Raw genomic sequence first — 20,794 nt, forward strand, 5'->3', positions numbered from 1 at the left:
CCTCCCGAGTAGCTGGGACTACAGGCGCCCGCCACCATGCCTGGCTAACTTTTTGTATTTTTAGTAGAGACAGGGTTTCACTGTGTTAGCCAGGATGGTCGCCTGACCTCGTGATCCGCCGGCCTTGGCCATTCAAAGTGCTGGGATTACAGGAGTGAGCCATCGCCCCTGGCCGGACAATTATCCTTTCCAGTACGAGGAGGAGCACGGCGTCGAGGGCGTGGAGAGCGTCCCGGAGGGCGTCCCGGAGGCGTGGAGCTGCTGTGGACGCTGGTGCAGCGTGGGGTGAGCGTTGAGAAGGCGCAGGAGACTGACCACAATGGCTGGACTGGCCTTAATGTTGCCTGCTATCACGGCTTTGTGGATAGACCCTGGTGGCCTTAGCTGAGTGCTCCCACATTGAGGTCAACTGGCAGGACAGGGAGGGGAACACAGCCCTAATCATAGCTGCACAGGCAGGAGCTGCCCCTGGCCCCATGGGCACAGTTGCCTTAGACACTGCCTCTCAGTCTTGCGCTTCCTGCATCAGCATCACCTGGGCTGGTTCATTTGAGCTTTAACACAGATCTGGTGGAAACACAGGCTGCCAGGCCCTGCCCCTGGAGTCTTTCTTTGAATAGGCCTGGGGTGGGGCCCAAGATTGAGCAGAAGAACAGGTTTCCTGGTGAGGCTGATGCCGCTGGCCCAGGGACCCCACCTTGAGGGCAGAGGGCTTTGAGGTTTTCATGCCTGATGAGGGCAAGGAACCCTTCTCAGTAGGCATTGAAGACCAGCAGAGTCACAGATCCCGGGAGAGATGTCGTCAGAGGGACACAGAGGCATCACGGAATTAAAATGAAAATCAAGAAAGGAGCTGAGCATCTGTTTCATCACTTTCCTGCGCTGTTTTACTAAAGGGGCTGTTCTGGCCCAGTCAGGGCACACTACCATCAATCACCAACTACTTGTTGAACTATGTCCCGGGTCTTGACCTTGAAGGAGGGACGCGTTCGGGTTGAAAGCCGCCATGCCTGGTCGATCGCATCCCAGCCCTGAGCTAGCAGGGGAGGGTTTCCACCCGAGGGCCCCGTCGTGGGATGTCGCCAGAGGAATGGCCATTTACACGTTGGCTTCATGCAGAGGCTCCAGGTGCGCCCCTGCCTGTAGCGTTCAGGGAAAAGTACCAGCTTCAGCTGCCTCCGCTCCTCTAGAGGGCGCGGAAGCCCGAGGTCTCCAAGAACTGCCTGCAGAAGCTCAAGGACTGCGAGCTGTCCGCGCTGACGCCGCGCTCAGTGCGCCGCCGGGAGGATCTGGGCGCCCTGGATCACATGGTCAGGATGACCACGAGCCTCTAACAGCCCCGCTGTGGCCATCGCGTGCCAGACACTGACCCCTCGAGAGCACTCTGTGCGTGCGGAAGAGGCGGCTGGCGGTGCAGGAAATCCTGGCTCTGCAGCAAATTCTGGCGGCGCGGCGGGGGGTGGGGGGAGGAGGCGGGCGCAGGAGGCAGGCAAGCGGAGGGCGCAGAGCACCCCAAGCGGCCCGGCCCAGCGGCCGCGGGCTCCCAGGACTGCTCCGCAAGAGCCGGCCTCCCACCTGCCCCGCTGCAGGGGTCCTGGGGCTCCGCCACCCCCGCCCCGCGGAAGGCCAGCCTCTGCCCCTGCAGGGCTTTCAGCGGAGCAGCTTGTGGCCGGCGTGGTGGTGCCCCAGGTCAGCCTCAGCATGGCGCCGGCGCCCACCTTCCAGCCCCGAGAGGTCGGCGCGGAAGGGCAGCACAAAGGCCAGCGGCCACCTGCGGATACCAGAGTGGCCTTACAAGGTGGCCAAGGAGGAGAAACGGGAGGCGGAGGAGGCCTAGAAGAAGTGCGAGGCCAAGGTGCAGGAAAAGCGCCCACTGTCCTGTAAGAAGAGGACATGAGAGTCCGCGGGTGCTTGACATGGGGTTCCAGGGCAGGGGGAGGCCGAGGGGCTGGGCACCATGGCCGCTCCCAGGACCACCGGGCCGCGTGCGTTTCCACGCTGTCTCTCTAGGATGCTCCCAGGAAGGGGCTGGGGGAGCTACATGGATTCGCCTGACACCAACCACCCTAGGAATCAGTACACCTAGCGGGCATGTGGCCTTAAATACTCCCTTTAGAATACCTCAATGAAGATTTTTTTAAAGATCAGTTTATTAGGCCGGGTGCCAGCGCGGTGGCTCACGCCTGTAATCCCAGGCCTCTGGGAGGCAGAGGCTGGCGGATGACCTGAGGTTAGGAGTTTGAGACTAGCCTGACCAAAATGGAGAAACCCCGTCTCTACTAAAATCACAAAATTAGCCGAGCATGGTGGCACATGCCTGTAATCCCAACTACTCCGGAGGCTGAGTCAGGAGAGTCGCTTGAACCCGGAGGAAGAGGTGGCAGTGAGCCAAGATCACGCCATTACACTCCGGCCTGGGCAACAAGAGGCAAACTCCGTCTCAATTTAAAAAAAAAAAAAAAAAAAAAAATCAATTTATTGAAGGGTATTTTCTGTGTAATTTTGTATCTTTTAATCGTTATCCGATTTGCCAAGTTTTACAAATGAAAGGGCCCCTTGTATCCAAGGCCTTTAAATACACTTGCCTGAAAACCTTTTATTTAAAATACTGTTTCTGGCAATAAATATTTATGATATCTGTAGGAGTTTACACAGAAATCATGGGATTCTCTCCTTTTTGGCTGTTTGGTCTTCTCATCGTGGGTGCACGTGCACACTGGATGTTTTTATTAATTAGGTTAAGTGATGCCGGATATTTCTATTTGATGGAGGGATTGACTCGTTCAGCTACTTGATCAAGTGAGACAGAGAGATCGGATTTTATTGTATCTTTTTAAAAAGTATCCATACAGTCATATATTGGGGGAAAACATTTATCATCAAATTATAAAACAATGCAGCGATAAGCATGTATAGCTTGCTAGAATTAAACTCATTTTAAGCAAGGAGTTTTAGATAAACTGGAGACAAAATTTTTAACATATTAAAAATAGATATGAGGAAAACGTGTCATTTGATAAAATGGGGGAAATGTAATAAATGATTACCAGAAATACAAAATTAAGCCTTATGTGCTCCTAAGTAAATCGAATCCAGGCATCCTTAAAATTTAAAAAAAGGATGCAGCAAGAGTAAGGAGCCCAGAATGATGCAAATTACAGGAATGGGGAGGAGGTGATATTTAGAACAAGCAAAGAGAATGCAATGGGAAGCAAACTTCTTTTAGGCAAATTCTCCTGGAGTGGACCAGGCACCCCTCTCTTCCAGACTCAGTTCCAAAAAGTCCATTATGTGGGTGTTTCTTTTATTTTTCCCTTGAGGACTGCCCTTGGTGTTTATTTCAACCTCATGCGGACCTCATGGAATTTCGAAGACGTGGGGCCTTGGCATTGTGGCACCTTCCTGCCACACATACATAATTCACAGCATTACCAAGTCCCTATGAGCCCTACCCTCACCTCTGTCAGCTGAGGACCCAGCCAGGCAGTGCCACATCGTCTCCCAGGCACGCTTCTCCAAGCCGCTTTCCCTGCTGCGAAAGTTCTCAAGGCACTGCTCTGGGCAGTGTTACACGGGAGAGATGGGGAGGTAAATATAGATCTTAAAATGTGATATTCTGTGAATCTCTTCACAGACTGTAAAACGAATGTATGTGGCACATACACACCACGGAATACTATGCATCCGTAAAAAAGGATGAGTTCTTGTCCTTTGCAGGGACATGGATGAAGCTGGAAACCATTATTCTCAGGAAGCTAACGCAAGAATAGAAAACCGAACACTGCATGTTCTCACTCATAAGTGGGAGTTGAACACTGAGAACACATGTACACAGCGAGGGGAACATCACACACCAGGGCCTGTTGGGGAGTGGGGGGCAGGGCAGGGATATAACTGGGATAAATACCTAATGTAGATGGTGGGTTGATGGGTGCAGCAAACCACCATGGCACACGTATACCTATGTAACAAACCTGAACGATCTGCACATGTCCCCAGAACTTAAAGTAGAATAATAAAAAAAAGGTTTATGTCTTAATGTTGATGTTAACTTACCATAAATTAAATTACGCGTGTGTGTGTATATATACATATATATGCATTTGAAAAATTAGGCATAACATCAAATTCATTTATTTCAAGCTTCTTATTTTACACATTAAAATATTTTATATATGTATATAATTTTCTTCTGCCTGAAAAATACTTAGTTTCTCTCTTTGATTGAAATCATTCCTGTATCTCATCCTGGTTAATTTTTAAGTTTCCTAACGATTACCTCCCAAAATATTATTCAATATTCTAACTTCTAGTATCAGTTAATTGAGTTCACAACTTATCTAAATATATTTATCTATAATATATTTGTGTGTTTCAATTCTACTTCTTAAACTTCTCATTGAGATTCATTAATTTATTGCATTTTCATCTTATCTTTGTTTTACAGAATTATTTTTTATGATGAGATCACAATTTATTTAGCAATTCTACTGTTGATTAGTATTTATTTTGTCTCCAATTTGGAGCTACAATAAAAATTGATGCAATGATCAACACTGTGTTTATCTTGAAATACACATAGGCAACCTGTGGAATCTATTTTAGAGTTAGAATATCTAGCCCATAAGGAATGCTCATAGTCAGTTTGCCAAGTAGTATTTCAGTTTACATCCCTCCAGCCATAAATAACTTTCACTGATTCTTTGTCTTTCACAACACACAATATAATATGTCTTTAAATTTTGCTAATTTTTATGCAGGCCTGTAGTTCAACTTATGGATTAATTTTTATTATTCTGAGGACTAATATAAGTAATCCCTTTTACATATTTGTCCAGTTATTTATGCCTCCAATTTTATGAAGTGCCTGTTCAAATATTTTCCCAATTTTATATTGGGTTCATTTTCTTTTATTGATTACATTCATTAATCACATGTATTGTATTTTATTGCATATATGTTGGGTTAAATATTTTTCTCCACTCTTCCTTTGCATTTTAATTCTTGAGTGGTATATTTTGAAACACAGAAGTCATCATTTTTGATATAAACTAACTAAATTTTCCTTCTTAATTGTTACATTTTTGTCTTGGTTAGGAAATCTTTCTCTGTGAGAATATTTTATTGTGTTCCCTTCAGCTTCAGAACGTGAATCCATGTGGAAATGAACTGTGTATGGTTTGAGGTAGGGATCAGTATTCAGTTATGTCCATTTGAATATTTAATTGATCCAGTATTGTCCTGATCACCTTGTAAATTTCACTGTAGAAAAACACTCTAATAATGCATGAGCATTTGTGTATATGAGATTTAGAAAGATAAGCACAGCATAGGAGGTCAAATAAGATGACCTCAAAGTATAGATTCATAAATAAAACACATGGATAAGTATGAAGAGACAGAAAATATTAGATGAAGAGACAGAAAATATTGCCAGGTTACCATTGAGTCTTTTGCCTCCAAGTTTTTTCATGAAGCCCAAGATCCCTACTTTGTTCCCTTGATTTTAACTTCGTTTAGACAACTCTGTCATCTATTATTTCACTTTGTGACATTCAGAAATAATGAAAAACCAGAGAATATATTCTATTCCATACATCATAGGTAATGATTTTCCAAAAACTATTAAACAAAGAACCAATACATATGGTTTTAAAGTTTTCACCATATTTAATAGAAACACTATAAATGAGGTTTGATGACATTAGAACGCAACTAAAGACATTAAATATAACTTATTTGTCCTGTTTGAACCTTTTTCTAAATATATTTGAGAATATTGTTTGAAAGTAAAAAATTGAAAAAGACTGAGCATACCATAATTAATGACATTTGTGCTTCAGAAGACTATCTTTTTCAGAGATTATTTATAAAATAAAAGTACACATTTCTAACATTCCTAGTCCCAGTTAAGAGCTTATTACTGATGTGCTACTTATGATGTTGAAAGTTGTTAGGCTAACAGGATGCACTGGTGATAGTACACTGTCAAGCGGAACTTTCCTGATTTAAATGCTATCTCACCATTCCTATGCTGTACGTTTTTATTAGAATTCTAGCAGTATGTACTTTATATTGTGGCCTAAATAACAAGCACACACAAACATGATTTCACACTGTGTATGCTGTCAGCAAGTACAACAGTGCTTCGTACATAGAAAGGGAACAATTAATGCTAAGTAAATGTTATTAGTTACTTAAGAACGTTGTATTACGTAAATACATCCAAATCAATTATTATTTCGTTGGTAATATGATAGCAACCCTAGATGCAGAGTTAAGGAGAATATTGAGCAAGAATGGGTTAGGAGGGTGAGCAGTAGGCCCCGGAGAAAGTGAATACCAATAATTTGCTGAGTCAGAGTGGAAAGTACCCATAGGCTAAGTAAATACCTCCCATTCTGACCCAGTTCAGCAAAATAATTGAATCTTCCGTGGTTTTCATAATTCTGGGAGTTTAGAAAATGCTTTAGAGAAGTGAATGAGCCACTATACTTTTATATTCATTTATTTTTGGTGATTTGAGAATTTCTCTAAGTCACTAGAGATACAGCTTCAGAATACTAATCTCAGGTTACAAATTAATTTTTCAATTTTATACCCATAAACTAGTCCCCAAAGATCACCCCGCCGTTAAGTAACAGTAAATTATCTTCAATGTCATTTAAGTTCACCAGTTTCTTGTGAAGTATTTTTAACTTTAAAAAGTTTAAAAACACAAAAAAAACTATTCTTTAAAACAAAACAAGTATAAATCAAGTTCTTAAAAACCAATCCAGGCTGGGTGTGGTGACTTAACCTCAACACTTGGGGAAGTCATGGGGGCAGATCCCTTGAGGTCAGGAGTTGGAGACAAGTCTGACCAACATGGCAAAACCCTGTATCTAATAAACATACAAAAATGAGGCTGGCATAGTTGCACTGACCTGTAGTCCCAGGAGGCTGTGGCAGGAGAATCTCCTGAACCTGGGAGGCAGAGGATGAAGTGAACCCAGATTGTGCCACTGCAATTCAGACTGCGCAAGAGAGCGAGACAACATTTCCAAAAAAAAAAAAAAAGGGTCTTCTACTCTTTAAAAATCATGGAAAATATAGTATTCTCGATAAAAGTAGAAAACAAAATTGTTGTTCATATATGTTAGGTTTTAATAAAGAGTTATTAAAAAGTAATTATAAAGTCACTTTATGTGGACTTAAAAAGGTAATATCAGGCCGCTGTGGTGGCTCACACCTGTAATCCCAGCACTTTGGGAGGTTGAGGTTGGCGAATTACCTGAGATCAGGAGTTTGAGACCAGCCTGGCAAGCATGGAGAAACCCCCTCTCTTCTCAAAATAAAAAAATTAGCTGGGCATGGTGGCAGGCACCTTTAATCCCAGCAGGAGATTTGTTTGAACCCCGGGGGTGGAGGTTGCAGTGAGCCGAGATCCTGCCACTTCACTCCAGCCTAGGTGAAAGAGCCAGACTCCATCTCAAAAGAAAAAAAAAAAAAAGAAAGTAACATTGTATAATGACATCAGACATCTGATTTACTTATCTATCATTGGAATGTATTTGTTGAAGTTATTTTTTAATTTTAATTGATAAAGCAATTATAAAAATAAATAGAGCCAATCAAAAGGACTAGGTTTTGCCTTTGAAATTGAAGAAACCTAATCATCTATTAAAGGATTATAAATTATGCTGCTATAAAGACACATGCACATGTATGTTTATTGCGGCACTATTCACAATAGCAAAGGCTTGGAATCCACCCAAATGTCCACCAGTGACAGACTGGATTAAGAAAATGTGGCACATATACACCATGGAATACTATGCAGCCATAAAAAAGGATGAGTTTGTGTCCTTTGTAGGGACATGGATGCAGCTGGAAACCATCATTCTCAGCAAACTATGGCAAGAACAGAAAACCAAACACCGCATGTTCTCACTCATAGGTGGGAACTGAACAATGAGATCACTTGGACCCGGGAAGGGGAACATCACACACCGGAGCCTATCATGGGGAGGGTGGAGTGGGGAACGGATTGCCTTGGGAGTTATACCTGATGTAAATGACGAGTTGATGGGTGCTGACGAGTTGATGGGTGCAGCACACCAACATGGCACAAGTATACATATGTAACAAACCTGCACGTTATGCACATGTACCCTAGAACTTAAAGTATAATAATAATAAAGAAAAAAAAAGAAAAGAAAAAAAAAAGAGTGTATCCATGCGTAGTTTAAATTTTTCAAAAAATACATACATAAAAAGAACGTAGGGAAGTGTTTTAAGAAAAGTTTCTAACTTTGGAAATTCTACACAGTGTATATGGAGCAAGGTTCTGTCTTTCACATTATTTAAAAAAAAAAAAACAGAAACCCTCAGTGTTGTCCATCAGGATGCCAAGATATATCCAGTGAATGCTCAATTATAAAGCATCTAGCCTGGCTCACTTTGAAAACTTTTCTTCTAAAATTGTCTTCCTGGGGCCTTTAATACTTGAGTCTAATTTAGAGTTTTAGAAACGATTGAGTTTAAAGAAAGTAATTCCAATCTACCCTTCTTTTTAAAACCAAAGTAGGCTTAGGAATTTCTTCCTAAAATGTATAAACATTATTGTTCAAGCCTGTCATCCTGGCACATTGAGAGGTGGACACAGGAAAGGAGTTTGAGACAAGCATAGGTAACATTGCGAAACCTCGTCTCTCCAAAAAAATAAAAATTAGTGGAGCATGGTGGTATGAACCTGTAGTCCCAGGTACTGGGGAGGCTGAGGTGGGAAGATTGCTATAGCCCGGGAGGTTGACACTGCAGCTAGACAGGATGTAGTCACTACACTCCAGCCTGGGCGACAAAGCCAGACTCTGTCTCAAAAAAAAGAATATAAAATATCTCACTAATATTTGTCATGTTTATTATGTTGAAAACGTTTTGGATATATTGGGTTAGAAAGTTTTATTAAAATTAATTTCAATTGTTACTAGTTGTTTTAAATATCATTAGAAAAACGTATTCCCTTCCCTCTCTTTTATACTTTCCCTGCAAATACATGCACTAAAGAAAAACAATGAAGAAAATATGTTTAATTAAATAATATTCAAAATACAAAACAAAAACCTTTTTAAATGTATTTAAGACAATGCAAACAAAAAATGTATATCATTAAATGCATCTGTTATTAACAAAGAAAGGTCTGTCACAAACAGCCAGATAAAAGCAAATTCATGTTAAAAAACTAAAAACAATTTTTAAAATTGCAGAAAATTGATTAAAAAACATGCAAAAGATAAATCAACAAATTCAAAAGTAGGTTCTTTAAATAGATAAATTAAATTAATAAATTCCCAATGAGATTCATTTAAAAAACTGAGAGGAGGAGTTCAAATGAAGAATAAACAGGCAAACTCCTAGGTCATCCAGATATCAGTAAGTCAGTAAAAATATTTTAAGAACAATTTATGCCTATACATTTGAAAATTTTGCTGACTTGAGAAAATTTCTCAAAAAACACAGCTGACTAAAACAGACAGAAGAAAACATAGAAAAATGAAAGATATGATTTAGATTCTTAAAATTTCCTGTGTTATTTAATAAACAATCCTCACAAAGAAAACTCCAGTGATCTCTTTCAGTGAAATTTTCAAAGCATTTTTGAAAGAAATGACATTTTTAGACAAATTCTTCTAGAGAACAGGGAAAAAAGAAACACTTCCTAACTTATAACTTTGTTTTTCTGTCATTTTTTTCTTTCCTTCATTTAGACAAGTTCTCCCTCTGTCACTCAGACCAAAGTGCAGTGAATGATCAGAGCTCACTGCAGCCTCAAACACCTAGGCTCAAGTGATCCTCCTGCCTGGTCCTCCTGATGAGCTGGAACTACATGTGCTTGCTTCCAGGCCTGGGTGAAATCATTTGGTTTTTTTTTAGAGACAGGAGTCAACCTATGTTGCCTGGGGAAACCTGGAAATTCCTAGAGTCAAGTGACCCTTTTGCCCAGCTGTCCAAGTAGCTGGAATTACAGACAGGAGTCACCATACTCTATTCAAAGTTAGTTTTCTGTATGTACTTTGTTAAAGGTAATTGCACACATAATTATTGTTTAAATAATTATTTATGACATTGTATTATATTTTAATATAAATATACATGCTATACATCTTCTACATGTCCATACATATATACTTATGTAAAGTATCTAATTTAAAATTATTCACCACGGTGTAAAATCCAAAAAAAACATTGATTTTTGCATAAATTAACCATTAAAAAGAGTCATAAAATAGGGAAGAGACCCAGCACTTTGGGAAGCCGAGACGGGCGGATCGCGAAGTCAGGGATCGAGACCATCCTGGCTAACACGGTGAAACCCTATCTCTGCTAAAAATACAAAAAATTAGCCGGGTGAGGTGATGGGCGCCTGTAGTCCCAGCTACTCGGGAGGCTGAGGCACGAGAATGGCGTGAACCCGGGAGGCGGAGTTTGCAGTGAGCTGAGATCCGGCCACTGCACTCCAGCCTGGGCTACAGAGGGAGACTCCGTCTCAAAAAAAAAAAAAAAAAAAAAAACAAATTCAGCAACTGTTGTATATAAAGGTATACTATTTAAAATACAGCTAAGTACCTAGGTGCACTATTTTATAAGAGAGTTCCACAGATGGGTTAGTTATTTCATTTAATATTTTAGAGTTGTACATATTCAGATAAATAATGACTGGAGACTTATTTAGCAATGATATATTTTAAAAGTAGACTGAGACTTCACTGGCTTCCCATAATTTCTATGTAAGGAACTCATCTTTTCTATGTTCTGAAATCTGTACCTGCCTCTGCAGCCTCATCTCCCATCAGACCATGCTCATTCTTGTCACTCCAGCGGCAATGGCCTGGAGCTCAACTGTACCAGGTCTCCTCCATCCAGGAAGCTTTTGCATCTGCTGCTGTCACTGCAAAGAAAGTTTCTCTCTATCGCTCTTTGCCAAGTTAATGTGTTCCTATTCCTCAAATCTCAATGCTGTCATATCTTCATGAAAGCCTGGTGTAAGCTTGCATTCAGCACATACCTCCTACTACAGACCCTCAAAACATGTACTGCTCATTTACTGAGCTCATAGTTCCAATTGTGTATTTACTTGTGTGATTCTTTAGTTATGACACATCTCATTCGCTAGTCTGGATGTTCTAGCAGGACTGAAATTGTCTATTACAGTTTAATATAATTTATGTCTAATAACTATTTCATTGTCATTAGTATATGCTTGTTGAAGAATAAACAAAAAATCTTTAATGGAAATATAGATGACACATTTCAGTTTAAAATAATAAAGCAATTGTTTTTAATTGCGAAGGCATTGTTTGTGAAATAAAACATTACTTAATGAAATAAGTGTTTCAGTTTTAACGTCCATGAACAACCTATGTCAGGTCAAGATTCTTGCATCTCACTTCAAAATCCTCTACCTTCTGTTGGGCCATAATGCCTTAGGCATGATTGTCTATAATAAATCCAATCATCCAATGTTACGCCCTTCTGTGTAACCTAATCTTCTATTTCCACCTCTTTCTCCAGGCAGTAGCCAGTCCCAGGAAGTGGGAGTGTTCTTAGGTGAGTCTAATCACTTAAAAAGCAGAGTTGTCCAGAGAAGACCTCTCCAGAGAAGTCAGATTGAATTTGTGGATGCTGGGCTTCGGTGAGCTCAGTGTTGCTGCTGACCTGGATAATCACGAATCTTCTAGACTTGGGACCATATATTGCAGATTCTGGTGTGTATGACATTTGCAGTAAAGACCTTCATGCTTAATTTTCTTATAAAAATACTTTAAACTCACCTGCCGGGACACTTACATCTTGTCTAAGCAAACAAGTAGCTTGCCCAGTTATTTGAAATAACATAATTGTTCAAAATATCTGTTATTAGAGCATTTACAATATATTGGTTTGTGTTATATCAAGTTATTTGACTGGGTTTTCTTTTTGAGATAGGATCTCACTCTGTCACCTAGGCTAGACTGAAGTGGCACTATCATGGCTCACTATACTCTGGACCTCCTGGACTCAAGCCCTGCCCTCACAGACTCCTGAGTAGCTGAGACTACAAGCATGTGCCATCACACCAGCATTATTTTTAAAAGAAAAAAATATTTTTTCTCACTCTGTCCATTGTCTTTTTACTCCATTGATTGTTTCCTTTGCTGTGCAGAAGCATTGCAGTTTCAGATAACTCCAGTTGTTGATTTTTGCTTTTGTGGACTAGGTTTTTGTGATACTATTTGTACATTTTTTTTTCTCACATTAGTGTCCTGGAGCATTTCTCCTATGTTTTCCTCCAGTAGATTTGGTCTTTCAGGTTTTACATTAAGGTTTTCAATCTATTTTGAGTTGATTTTGGCATAGGATGAGAGGTGAGGGTATAATTTTATCCCCTGCATGTCAATATCCAGATTTGCCAGCAGTGTTGATTGAAAGACTGTCCTTTCCCCAGTAAATACTGTTGCTACCTTTGACAAAATTCAGTTGGCTGTAGAGAGGTGTAAGAGTTTCTGGGTTCTCTGATCTGTTCCACTGGTTTACCTGTCTATTTTTACACCAGCACCTTGCTGCTTTGCTAACTGTAGCTTTGTAATATACTACATGTCAGTGTGAGTTTGAAATGTGTAGGATTAATTGTAAAACCCTTGTTGTAAAGTTTATGTGTGTCGTCCTTTTCAAATCTTCAATGAGCTGACTGGATTTGAAAAGTGTTCAAATATATCCCATGAACTGGTAAAGACTCCCAGGAAATAGGGACTTTGATCACTGTGGGAAACACCGGGAATAAAGATAAATTGGTGGTCATGCTTCCATTAACTCCATCTCTGAATTCTTTAAAGAAAAAATTCCAGTGTTTACTTTCTTTTTTGGTTTGTTTTAGGTAAAAGTTGATTAATTGTTGCTGAGTCCTTTCATAGCTTGATTAGTCACCATTTCAAAATACGAAGATACTCTGATGGTCTGAACTCATTCTGAGCAAAAACATTGTCTTGAATAAGAAATAATCATTTTTCATTGTATTTATGTAAAGGTTGAATTTTGTGATTAACCTTAGAAGAATAAGTTCAGCAGTTTATAGTTATAGGAGTTAAGTGCTGAAGCCCATAATGATTAAACTAAACACACTTAGATTAAACTTAACCAATTTTTAACTGTCTTTAGAAAAGTACATCTGTTACTTGGGTGCCAGAGAGTGAGACTAAGTATCCCTTATGAGTTATACTCAAAGGATCTTGGAGGAAAAGAAGGAGAGAGAGAGAAAGGGATGGGTTTGTATGGATTTCTGGAACAATCAGCTAATAGAAGTAACTGTGAAGTTATCCTAATTATTCCTCTCTACCCCAATATTAAGCTTGTCCAAATAATTCATAATTGAGAACATTGCTTGTTTTAAACTACAATGACGCTTGCCTCATTTTTCCACTTGTGTTATAGTATAAACGCAACTTGCCTATATTTACCATATCTAGGTCTGTACTGGGCTTAAGCTAATGGGTAGATTGAACAGAGCTGAAGCAGACAAGAAGAACTAGCCACAGGCCCTTCCCCATCCATGTGGTCAAAAAATAATTTTCTCACTTAAATTTTCCTGTTTTAAATTTCCAGAAACATGGATTTGGGCACACTGCAAGCCTTCCAGAGGGAGCTCTGTTGCTCTATCTGCAGGAACTACTTAATAGACCCAGTCACCATTGACTGTGGGCATAGCTTTTGCAAGCCCTGCCTTTGTCTCCTCTGGGAGGAAGGCCAGGCTCCAACGGGCTGTCCTGTGTGCGGGAAAATCCCCCAGAGGACTGACTTCAACACCAATATTGCTCTCAAGAGGTTGGCTTCTCTTGCAAGGCAGAGCAGACCTCACAACATCAACAGCTCAGAGAAGCAAATCTGTGTGCTACATGAAGAGGAAAAGGGGCTCTTCTGTGAGGCTGAGCAGAGACTCCTCTGTGGGCCCTGCTCTGAGTCACCAGAGCATGAGGCTCATGGCCACAGCCCAATAGGACAGGCTGCTGAGGAGTGCAGGGTAAGTGACACCTCCAATGCAATTGGGAATCCACATGATCCTAAATGAGAGAGAAAATGAGAGCTTAGGATAATAAAGGTGGAGAGAATGGAGATGGGGAAGATCTGAATTTTCAATATAAATCTCTAGATATAAATGTGCCCTGGGAACATGGTTTGCTTTTGCTGCAAGCTTGACTTCTCCAGGGTATATGAAAGCCAATTTCTTAGAAAATTGATCAGCTGTTGGGTCTCCTCAAACTCTCTACGATATGCTTCGGTTGCCTCTGATATTCCAAATATTAGAATCAAATTAGGTTATCTTGTAAAAAACCTGACCACTTCACGGGAACTCAAATTTACTGTTCTCTCAACAACAGGCTTTTCTCATAAAAAGGGAATAACATATCCAGTAATGTCTTATCTGCTACTGAAGGTCATGTCTACTTTGCAGGAGGAACTTCTAAAGAAAATGGATCCTTTATGGAGGAGCACTCAAGAAATGCAAAACAATCTAAATCAGGAAATTAGCAAAATCCATTCATTAATGGTAGGGATATAAAGGTTTTATATTTTTTCATGTAGATTGGCACAATGCTAGCTTAGACTTCTTAGCTGAATTCTGCTTACCAGTTACAAAATAGCAGTGTCTTCTTCCCAGAAAAAAACAAAGAGTGGTTTCAAATGATCTATCAGCAATTATCATTATACAGGCCAACAGGAGCTGGTGCAAAAAATACTAGTATGTACACGTATATGAAATAAACAGGGCATGATAGGTATTCCTGATGTAACCTTGAGGGTTTGCATAAAACTTCCAAGGCACTGAGAGTAGGATAGCATTGAGTTCTTCAAAGAATTGTATTCACATTGAGTAGTTTAAAGTTTTGCTGTGAAGGGGAGGAGAGAAATAGAGATATAAGTGGGGAAAAAAAAACCCTGAAGTAATTTCTTTAAAAACTCGGTAGTAGAGTGTACACTGAAATATTTAAAATGTTTAGAAGAATCAGGCAAAGGAACAAGAGAAAATTAAGAAAAACCAAGTAAAAAAGACAATAATTAATGAAGTAAGAATCCCGAAGAAGCATCACAGGAAGGGATCTTGAGTCCTTTTGAGGTATCGATTTATACAGGAAGGGAGACTAAGAGGAGCATGAAAAACGGATGGGCAGAGGAGATAGCAAATTTTCAAGAATCTTTCCCAGTATGAGACATAGAGTTTATGAGTTTACTGCTGGTATATCCTAGGAGAATAAAATTTGAAGTGTTAAGTGTTTTGTGGAGAGTGAGGAGATGCAATTCTTTTAACTGAGTATCTCTGCAGGACTATGCGGCCTTCAGGAAAGGAATGATCAGGTATCAATATCAGAAGATGCGCCAATTTCTCCTGGAGGAGGAGCAACTCCATCTGGAGACACTGGACAGAGAAGCAGAAGAGATTGTTCGACAACTCCAAGACAGTGAAGTAAGAATAACCCAACATATAAAAAAGACAAAAGACATGTACAGAGAGCTGTGGGAGATGTGCCACATGCCTGATGTGAAGCTGCTCCAGGTGAGGAGGGAGGGTCCGTCATCCAGAGTCAGGAAGCCTTTGCTGGGCAATGCTGCCAGGACATTCATATGTTACCTGCAAATGCAACTGCTCTTAGCTAAGTGACACAGGCTCCCTGACTCCGTCATTACGTTTGTCCAGTCACTTATTTTTGCATATTGTGGTAATCTTTGGGAGGTTTTTGCCATTTTGGTAGATCACTTAGGACAAAATCTTCTTCAGTATAATCAGGAGTACTAGCCACAAAGAAATGTTATCCAAAATCAATCAAATGCTAGGCCAGGAGAATATTAGCTTTGTTAATAACACTCAATTTATGTTCCTAGTACATCCTCACTTCTTGAGATTAAGCCTGGAGGATGAGTGACACTGACAACCTACATTGCCATGTACATCATTCCACAGTCTTATTCTCAGCTCCTTATTCCTATTGCCCACTGAGGAAGCCCACCATGGTTCAGTTGAGGTTCTGTTATTAACACAGCCTTGGATGGTTCCTTAGAGGTATATCAATAAACCTACCTTGTTAACCCAGAAAGACAACAAAGAATACTAGGGAAAGTAGGACAGAATTCTCGTGATTACATACTTATGTTTTTCTTTGCAGGACTTGGAAAACATACTGGAATGGTGAGTTACACTAATGAACTTTGATTTCTGCGAAAGTCATTCCCTTATTGATAAAGTCAATGTACCATGAAAAACGTGGGTGTTAGGTTCACTAACCAGTTTCCTGCAATTCCACATAGCTGAAAATCCAAGTATAACTTCTGCCTTTTCCAAAACCAAACTATGAATCACCTCTTATTGACTGGAAGCCTGTCAATACCATAAATAGTCAATTAACGTATATTGCATGTTATATGTATTATATGCTGTATCCTAACACTAATGTCAGCTGGAGAAAAGAATATAATTGCAAAAATTGGAAGGAAGAGAAAATATATTTATTACCCATTAAGAGGTTAGTCACCATAAGGGTCTTCATCTTCATTGTCTTCACATTGAGTAGGCTGAAGAGGAGGAGGAAGAGAAGAAGGTGTCTCAGAGGTGGCAGAGGCAGAAAGAAAAGAAATGGAGGAAGTTGAGCAGGAGGCAGGAGAGGCAGGCAAGCTAGGTGAAACTTTCATTGAAAAAAATCCACTTAGAAGTGGGCCCCCAAATTTCAAACCCTTGTTGCTTAAGGGTCAACTATATGTTTTGAGGTGTTTAGCATTGATCTGTGGCTCTATTCCACTTTGGTTTCAAAGGAGAACCTGAGACCTTAAGCTTCTTTGTCTCAGAAGTGTCCTTCTTATGTGGCTGAATGAAAATGTATCTAACAACAGTGTGCCATTCTGGATTTTCTTCTACCCACTCACCCCATCTTCTCCAGCCCTGCCCCAGCAAATCTTAAGAAGAAGATTACTCTGAGTTATCACAAAGGAGTCTCCTATTCTGGAGAGGGGAGAGGTGAAAAAGAGAGGAGGGAGGGAAATGCCCTAAGGACAGGAAAGGGAGGGAGGTTTTGTTCCCAGGGACATCAATAGCCAGGCCCTACTCCATCACTGCACTCCCCTGTTATAGGCAGAATCTAAGAGGGGAATGGCAGCCTCAGGAACCTCAGCACCAAGGCTGACAGGCTGGAAATTGACTCCTTTGGTTTGAACAAAAGTTCAAAACCTTTGGTGTCAGTGGGCATTCCCTGTAAGACCCTGACTGCATCATTGGTGACATCTACAGGTTGAGGTCCCAAAGGCTTTGGCTGAGTTTTCTTCTCTCAGCAAGAATCCCAGGGTATCTGTGTACTTTGAAGAGGCTGGAGGGGCAGAGGGAAGAAATGACACTCAGTAATTTTAAATTTGGATCATGTGTGAGAGAATGGAGAAACTGTACTTTAACATGTTAAATTTAGATAAAAGTAACATTACTATATCCCCAATATGGTTGAATAAAATGTATACTGAATTTAACATAAAAGGGAGATTTCTCAAGAAATATCTTGGATGAAAATCTGAAACATTTGTATGACTGTGTGATTATCCCTGGGCCTGAAAGTATAACTGAGGTTGTTCTTTGCAGGACAGAGTTGGTGCAAATGGAAAAGCCCCAGCCAGTAAAGCCAGAACTGACTTCCCGGCCCATCACTGGAGTGCTAGATATGCTCAACAAATTCAGAGGTAAGAGCCAGCTGCTTGGCAGTACAGCCTCAACTTCTGTTTAGTGGGTTGCTTCGTTGAGCCATTTCCCATTTTAGTTTTATTTCTTCTGACATAAAAGCGAACTTACTATATATTATAGAATTAATATTTATCATAAACATTAGAAATCTTTGACCAACCAACAAACTAAAGCTTCCATAAACGAAACAACTCTACTGATGTAAGATACATTTCACAACAACTGGAAGCTGAAGGTTCTGTGAAAATGGTCCAAACATGTAAGGCAGCCGTTAGACAAAAGAGGGCTAAAACCAGAGCTAGACTAAATGAAGCAGTGGCTGATCAGGTTACGTAAAAGCAGAACATGATCATTATTTTCAGAAACTTCTCAACTGCACATGTATGGATGTCCATCAAATTTTGATGTTTAAAAATGGAGCAGGTGAGACCGGGCATGGTGGCTCACGCCCGTAATCCTACCAAGGCTGAGGTGGGCAGATCACCTGAGTTCAGCGGCTGGAGAACAGCCTGACAAACGTGGCCATCTATACCAAAAATAGAAAAATTAGCTGGGCATCGTGGCACATGCCTCTAATCCCAGCTACTCAGGAGGCTGAGGCAGCAGAATCGCTTGAGCCCAGGAGGCTGCAGTGAGCCAAGATTGCACCACTGTACTCCAGCATGGGCAGCAGAGTGAGACTTTGTCTCAAAAAAAAAAAAAAAAAAAAAAAAAAAAAGGAACAGGCACCGTTTATATCCCATTGATTAGGAGCATAATACGAGAGTGAAGTCTATTTGTTAATGATATTGAATACAAGCAATCCAAGTGGCATTTTCTACTAAATAAATAATGTTACATGTCTCTTGAAACAAATCAAGCAAAGCCAGACATTAAATCATTGATTCACACAATTAATGACATTTGTTTATTTGTTTTTCTCAGTGATTTTAAGGATTCTTTTGTGCTGTGGAAATCATAACAACCCTTGATCTTCATAGATAAGAGTCTCCAAAGTCTTTTTTCTCCCTGTATTCTGTCTCTTACAGGAGGTACTAATAAAGCCAGTACCTGGGCAGATAACATCTGACCCCCACCTAACTTCTTGATCTGATTTTGGTTCTTTTTGCAGTGGATGATCCTCTGAGTAAGGAAAGGGCGAGTCACTACATGGACCTTTCTGAGGATGTGAGAAATGTGATATTTGGAGATGATGGTGCGCCCAGGGAGTCCCAGAGAGCAGAGAACTTTGCTGCATGGGGAGCTCAGGCCTTCTCCTCCGGCAAGCATTACTGGGAAGTGGACGTAACCCACTCCTCCAACTGGATTCTGGGAGTCTGTAAAGATTCCAGGACAGCAAACACAAATCATGTTCCTGCTTTTGAGGAAGCATTTTTTCTATTTTCTTCAAAGAGAAACAACTTTTATAGCCTCTCCAACATCTTTGCTCCCTTACCTCACTATGTGCAAAGACCTCTGGGTCGGGTTGGGGTGTTTCTGGATTATGACAACACAGTTGTGAGCTTTTATGATGTTTCAAAAGGTTCCCTCATATACAGCTTTTTCCCTTCATCTTTGTCTTCCCTTTTGACACCTTTCTTTTGTATTGGTTCCCCATGAAAGTCAGGTTTCATTATGATTTCTTAGGGAACTCTTTTGTCTGAAAAATACTCCAATCTCGAGACCTTCTCATGTGAAACAGTAGGACAATGTGTGAGCCTCTTTGAGCTCATTGTAACTTGAGGAAACAAAATTATTATCTGGTATGAAATGGGATAACCACATTGACATTATACATTTGTTTCCTAAATTTTACTTTAATGAAGGATTGTGAAAAACCATAACTGTCTGATTCCTGGACATTTTTTATACCCCAAAATGAAACCCAAAACCCTTTACCATTACTCTCTATTCATTGCACCTTCCCCACCCATTCGACTCACAATGCCTTTTGTACTTTAGGTCTCTGTGGATTTGTGTATTGTAGACACTTTATGCAAAGCAAATAATACAAAATATAGTCTGGATCATCAGTTACTAAAAATTACTGATTTTTGTAAATGTGTTAAATATATTAATTATAAGAGTTAACTGAATTGTCTTACTGATATACACACTCAATGATAGCTCTTGTTTTCAATGGTCCTTGCGTGCATTCCAAAGTAGCATTATAAAATGTAAACTTAGACTGGAAAAACTTTGAAGAAGTTTGTTTTGATGTAAATAATTTTTAGCCGAAAAAATTTTTTTCTTTTTTTTTTTTCTTTTGGCTTCTAGCATAGATTACTTATTTATTATTTTAGTTTTCTGAGACAGTGATTCCCTCAATACCCCAGGCTGGAAGTACAGATAGCTGGCATGGGCTCACTGCAACCTCTGCCTCCCGGGTACAAGTGATTCTCAGTCTCCTGAGTTGCTGGGATTACACGCCCATGTCACCATGCCTGGCTAATTTTTGTATTTTCAGTCAAGACAACAGGATTTCACCATGTTGGCCAGGCTGGTCTCAAACTCCTGACCTCAAGTGATATGCACGCCTCAGCCTCCCAAAGTGCTGGCATTACATATTTGAGCCACCAAACCCAGCTGATTCTTATCTTTAATGTTCTCAGAAATACTGGATTCAGAAAAACTACTGGTTTATCAAAATCATTATATTATCATCTATGTTTTCTTCAAAGTTAATGTCAAATTGGGAGTCTTGGTCCTAAAAGATCAGTAATTGTGGATTGTCATTCATGATAAATTTGCTCCATCCTTACAATGTGCCATTTTTTGCAAAGGATAAACAGCTTGTGAGTCAGATCTGGAGTTAATGAAACCTTCAGATTCTGTAAGCAAGTAAGTAGAGATGCTATGTTTAAATTGTCTGAAACCATCCTTGCCTCTGTGATATCTCCCTCTTATTGGGAAGCTAACTGATATGGCTCTAGAAATAGTGTACTCCTAAGTGTTGTTAAGAGTCTGCAGGTAGGTAAATCTTCAATGCTTTCAACGAATTTCCCTTTTCTTAAAAAGTCTCTATGAAACCCATCTTCTAAAACTTCTTGCTTCAACGTAATTTTAGAAAAAACAGGAACCAAAGAC

The 20,794-nt window shown here is 40.2% G+C and overlaps 1 protein-coding gene across 2 annotated transcripts; it reads left to right on the forward strand.

Annotated features, from left to right (window-relative positions):
• The first annotated feature begins 1,218 nt into the window (after positions 1-1,218).
• Positions 1,219-19,727, forward strand: LOC103248202 (putative tripartite motif-containing protein 64B). 2 transcript variants are annotated; one of them, XM_038005363.2, is made up of 8 exons: positions 1,219-1,880; positions 11,554-11,747; positions 13,621-14,035; positions 14,468-14,563; positions 15,338-15,568; positions 16,176-16,198; positions 17,630-17,727; positions 18,840-19,727. In XM_038005363.2, the coding sequence occupies exons 3-8, from the start codon at positions 13,625-13,627 to the stop codon at positions 19,325-19,327; spliced, it is 1,347 nt and encodes a 448-aa protein (XP_037861291.2). In that variant the 5' UTR covers positions 1,219-1,880; positions 11,554-11,747; positions 13,621-13,624; the 3' UTR covers positions 19,328-19,727. The 2 variants fall into 2 exon arrangements, with proteins under 2 accessions (XP_037861291.2, XP_008018671.2); XM_008020480.3 differs by lacking the exons at positions 1,219-1,880; positions 11,554-11,747 and having other exon boundaries at positions 13,481-14,035.
• The last annotated feature ends 1,067 nt before the right edge of the window (positions 19,728-20,794 follow it).

This window comes from Chlorocebus sabaeus, chromosome 1 (genome assembly GCF_047675955.1).
Source record: "Chlorocebus sabaeus isolate Y175 chromosome 1, mChlSab1.0.hap1, whole genome shotgun sequence".
NCBI lineage: Eukaryota > Metazoa > Chordata > Mammalia > Primates > Cercopithecidae > Chlorocebus > Chlorocebus sabaeus.

Coding starts and splice junctions, on each gene's coding strand:
- LOC103248202 (XM_038005363.2), top strand. CDS start 13,625: ATGGATTTGGGCACACTGCAAGCCTTCCAGAGGGAGCTCTGTTGCTCT. Junction 14,564..15,337: donor GCAAAATCCATTCATTAATG/GTAGGGATATAA, acceptor GTATCTCTGCAG/GACTATGCGGCCTTCAGGAA. Junction 15,569..16,175: donor CTGATGTGAAGCTGCTCCAG/GTGAGGAGGGAG, acceptor TTTTCTTTGCAG/GACTTGGAAAACATACTGGA.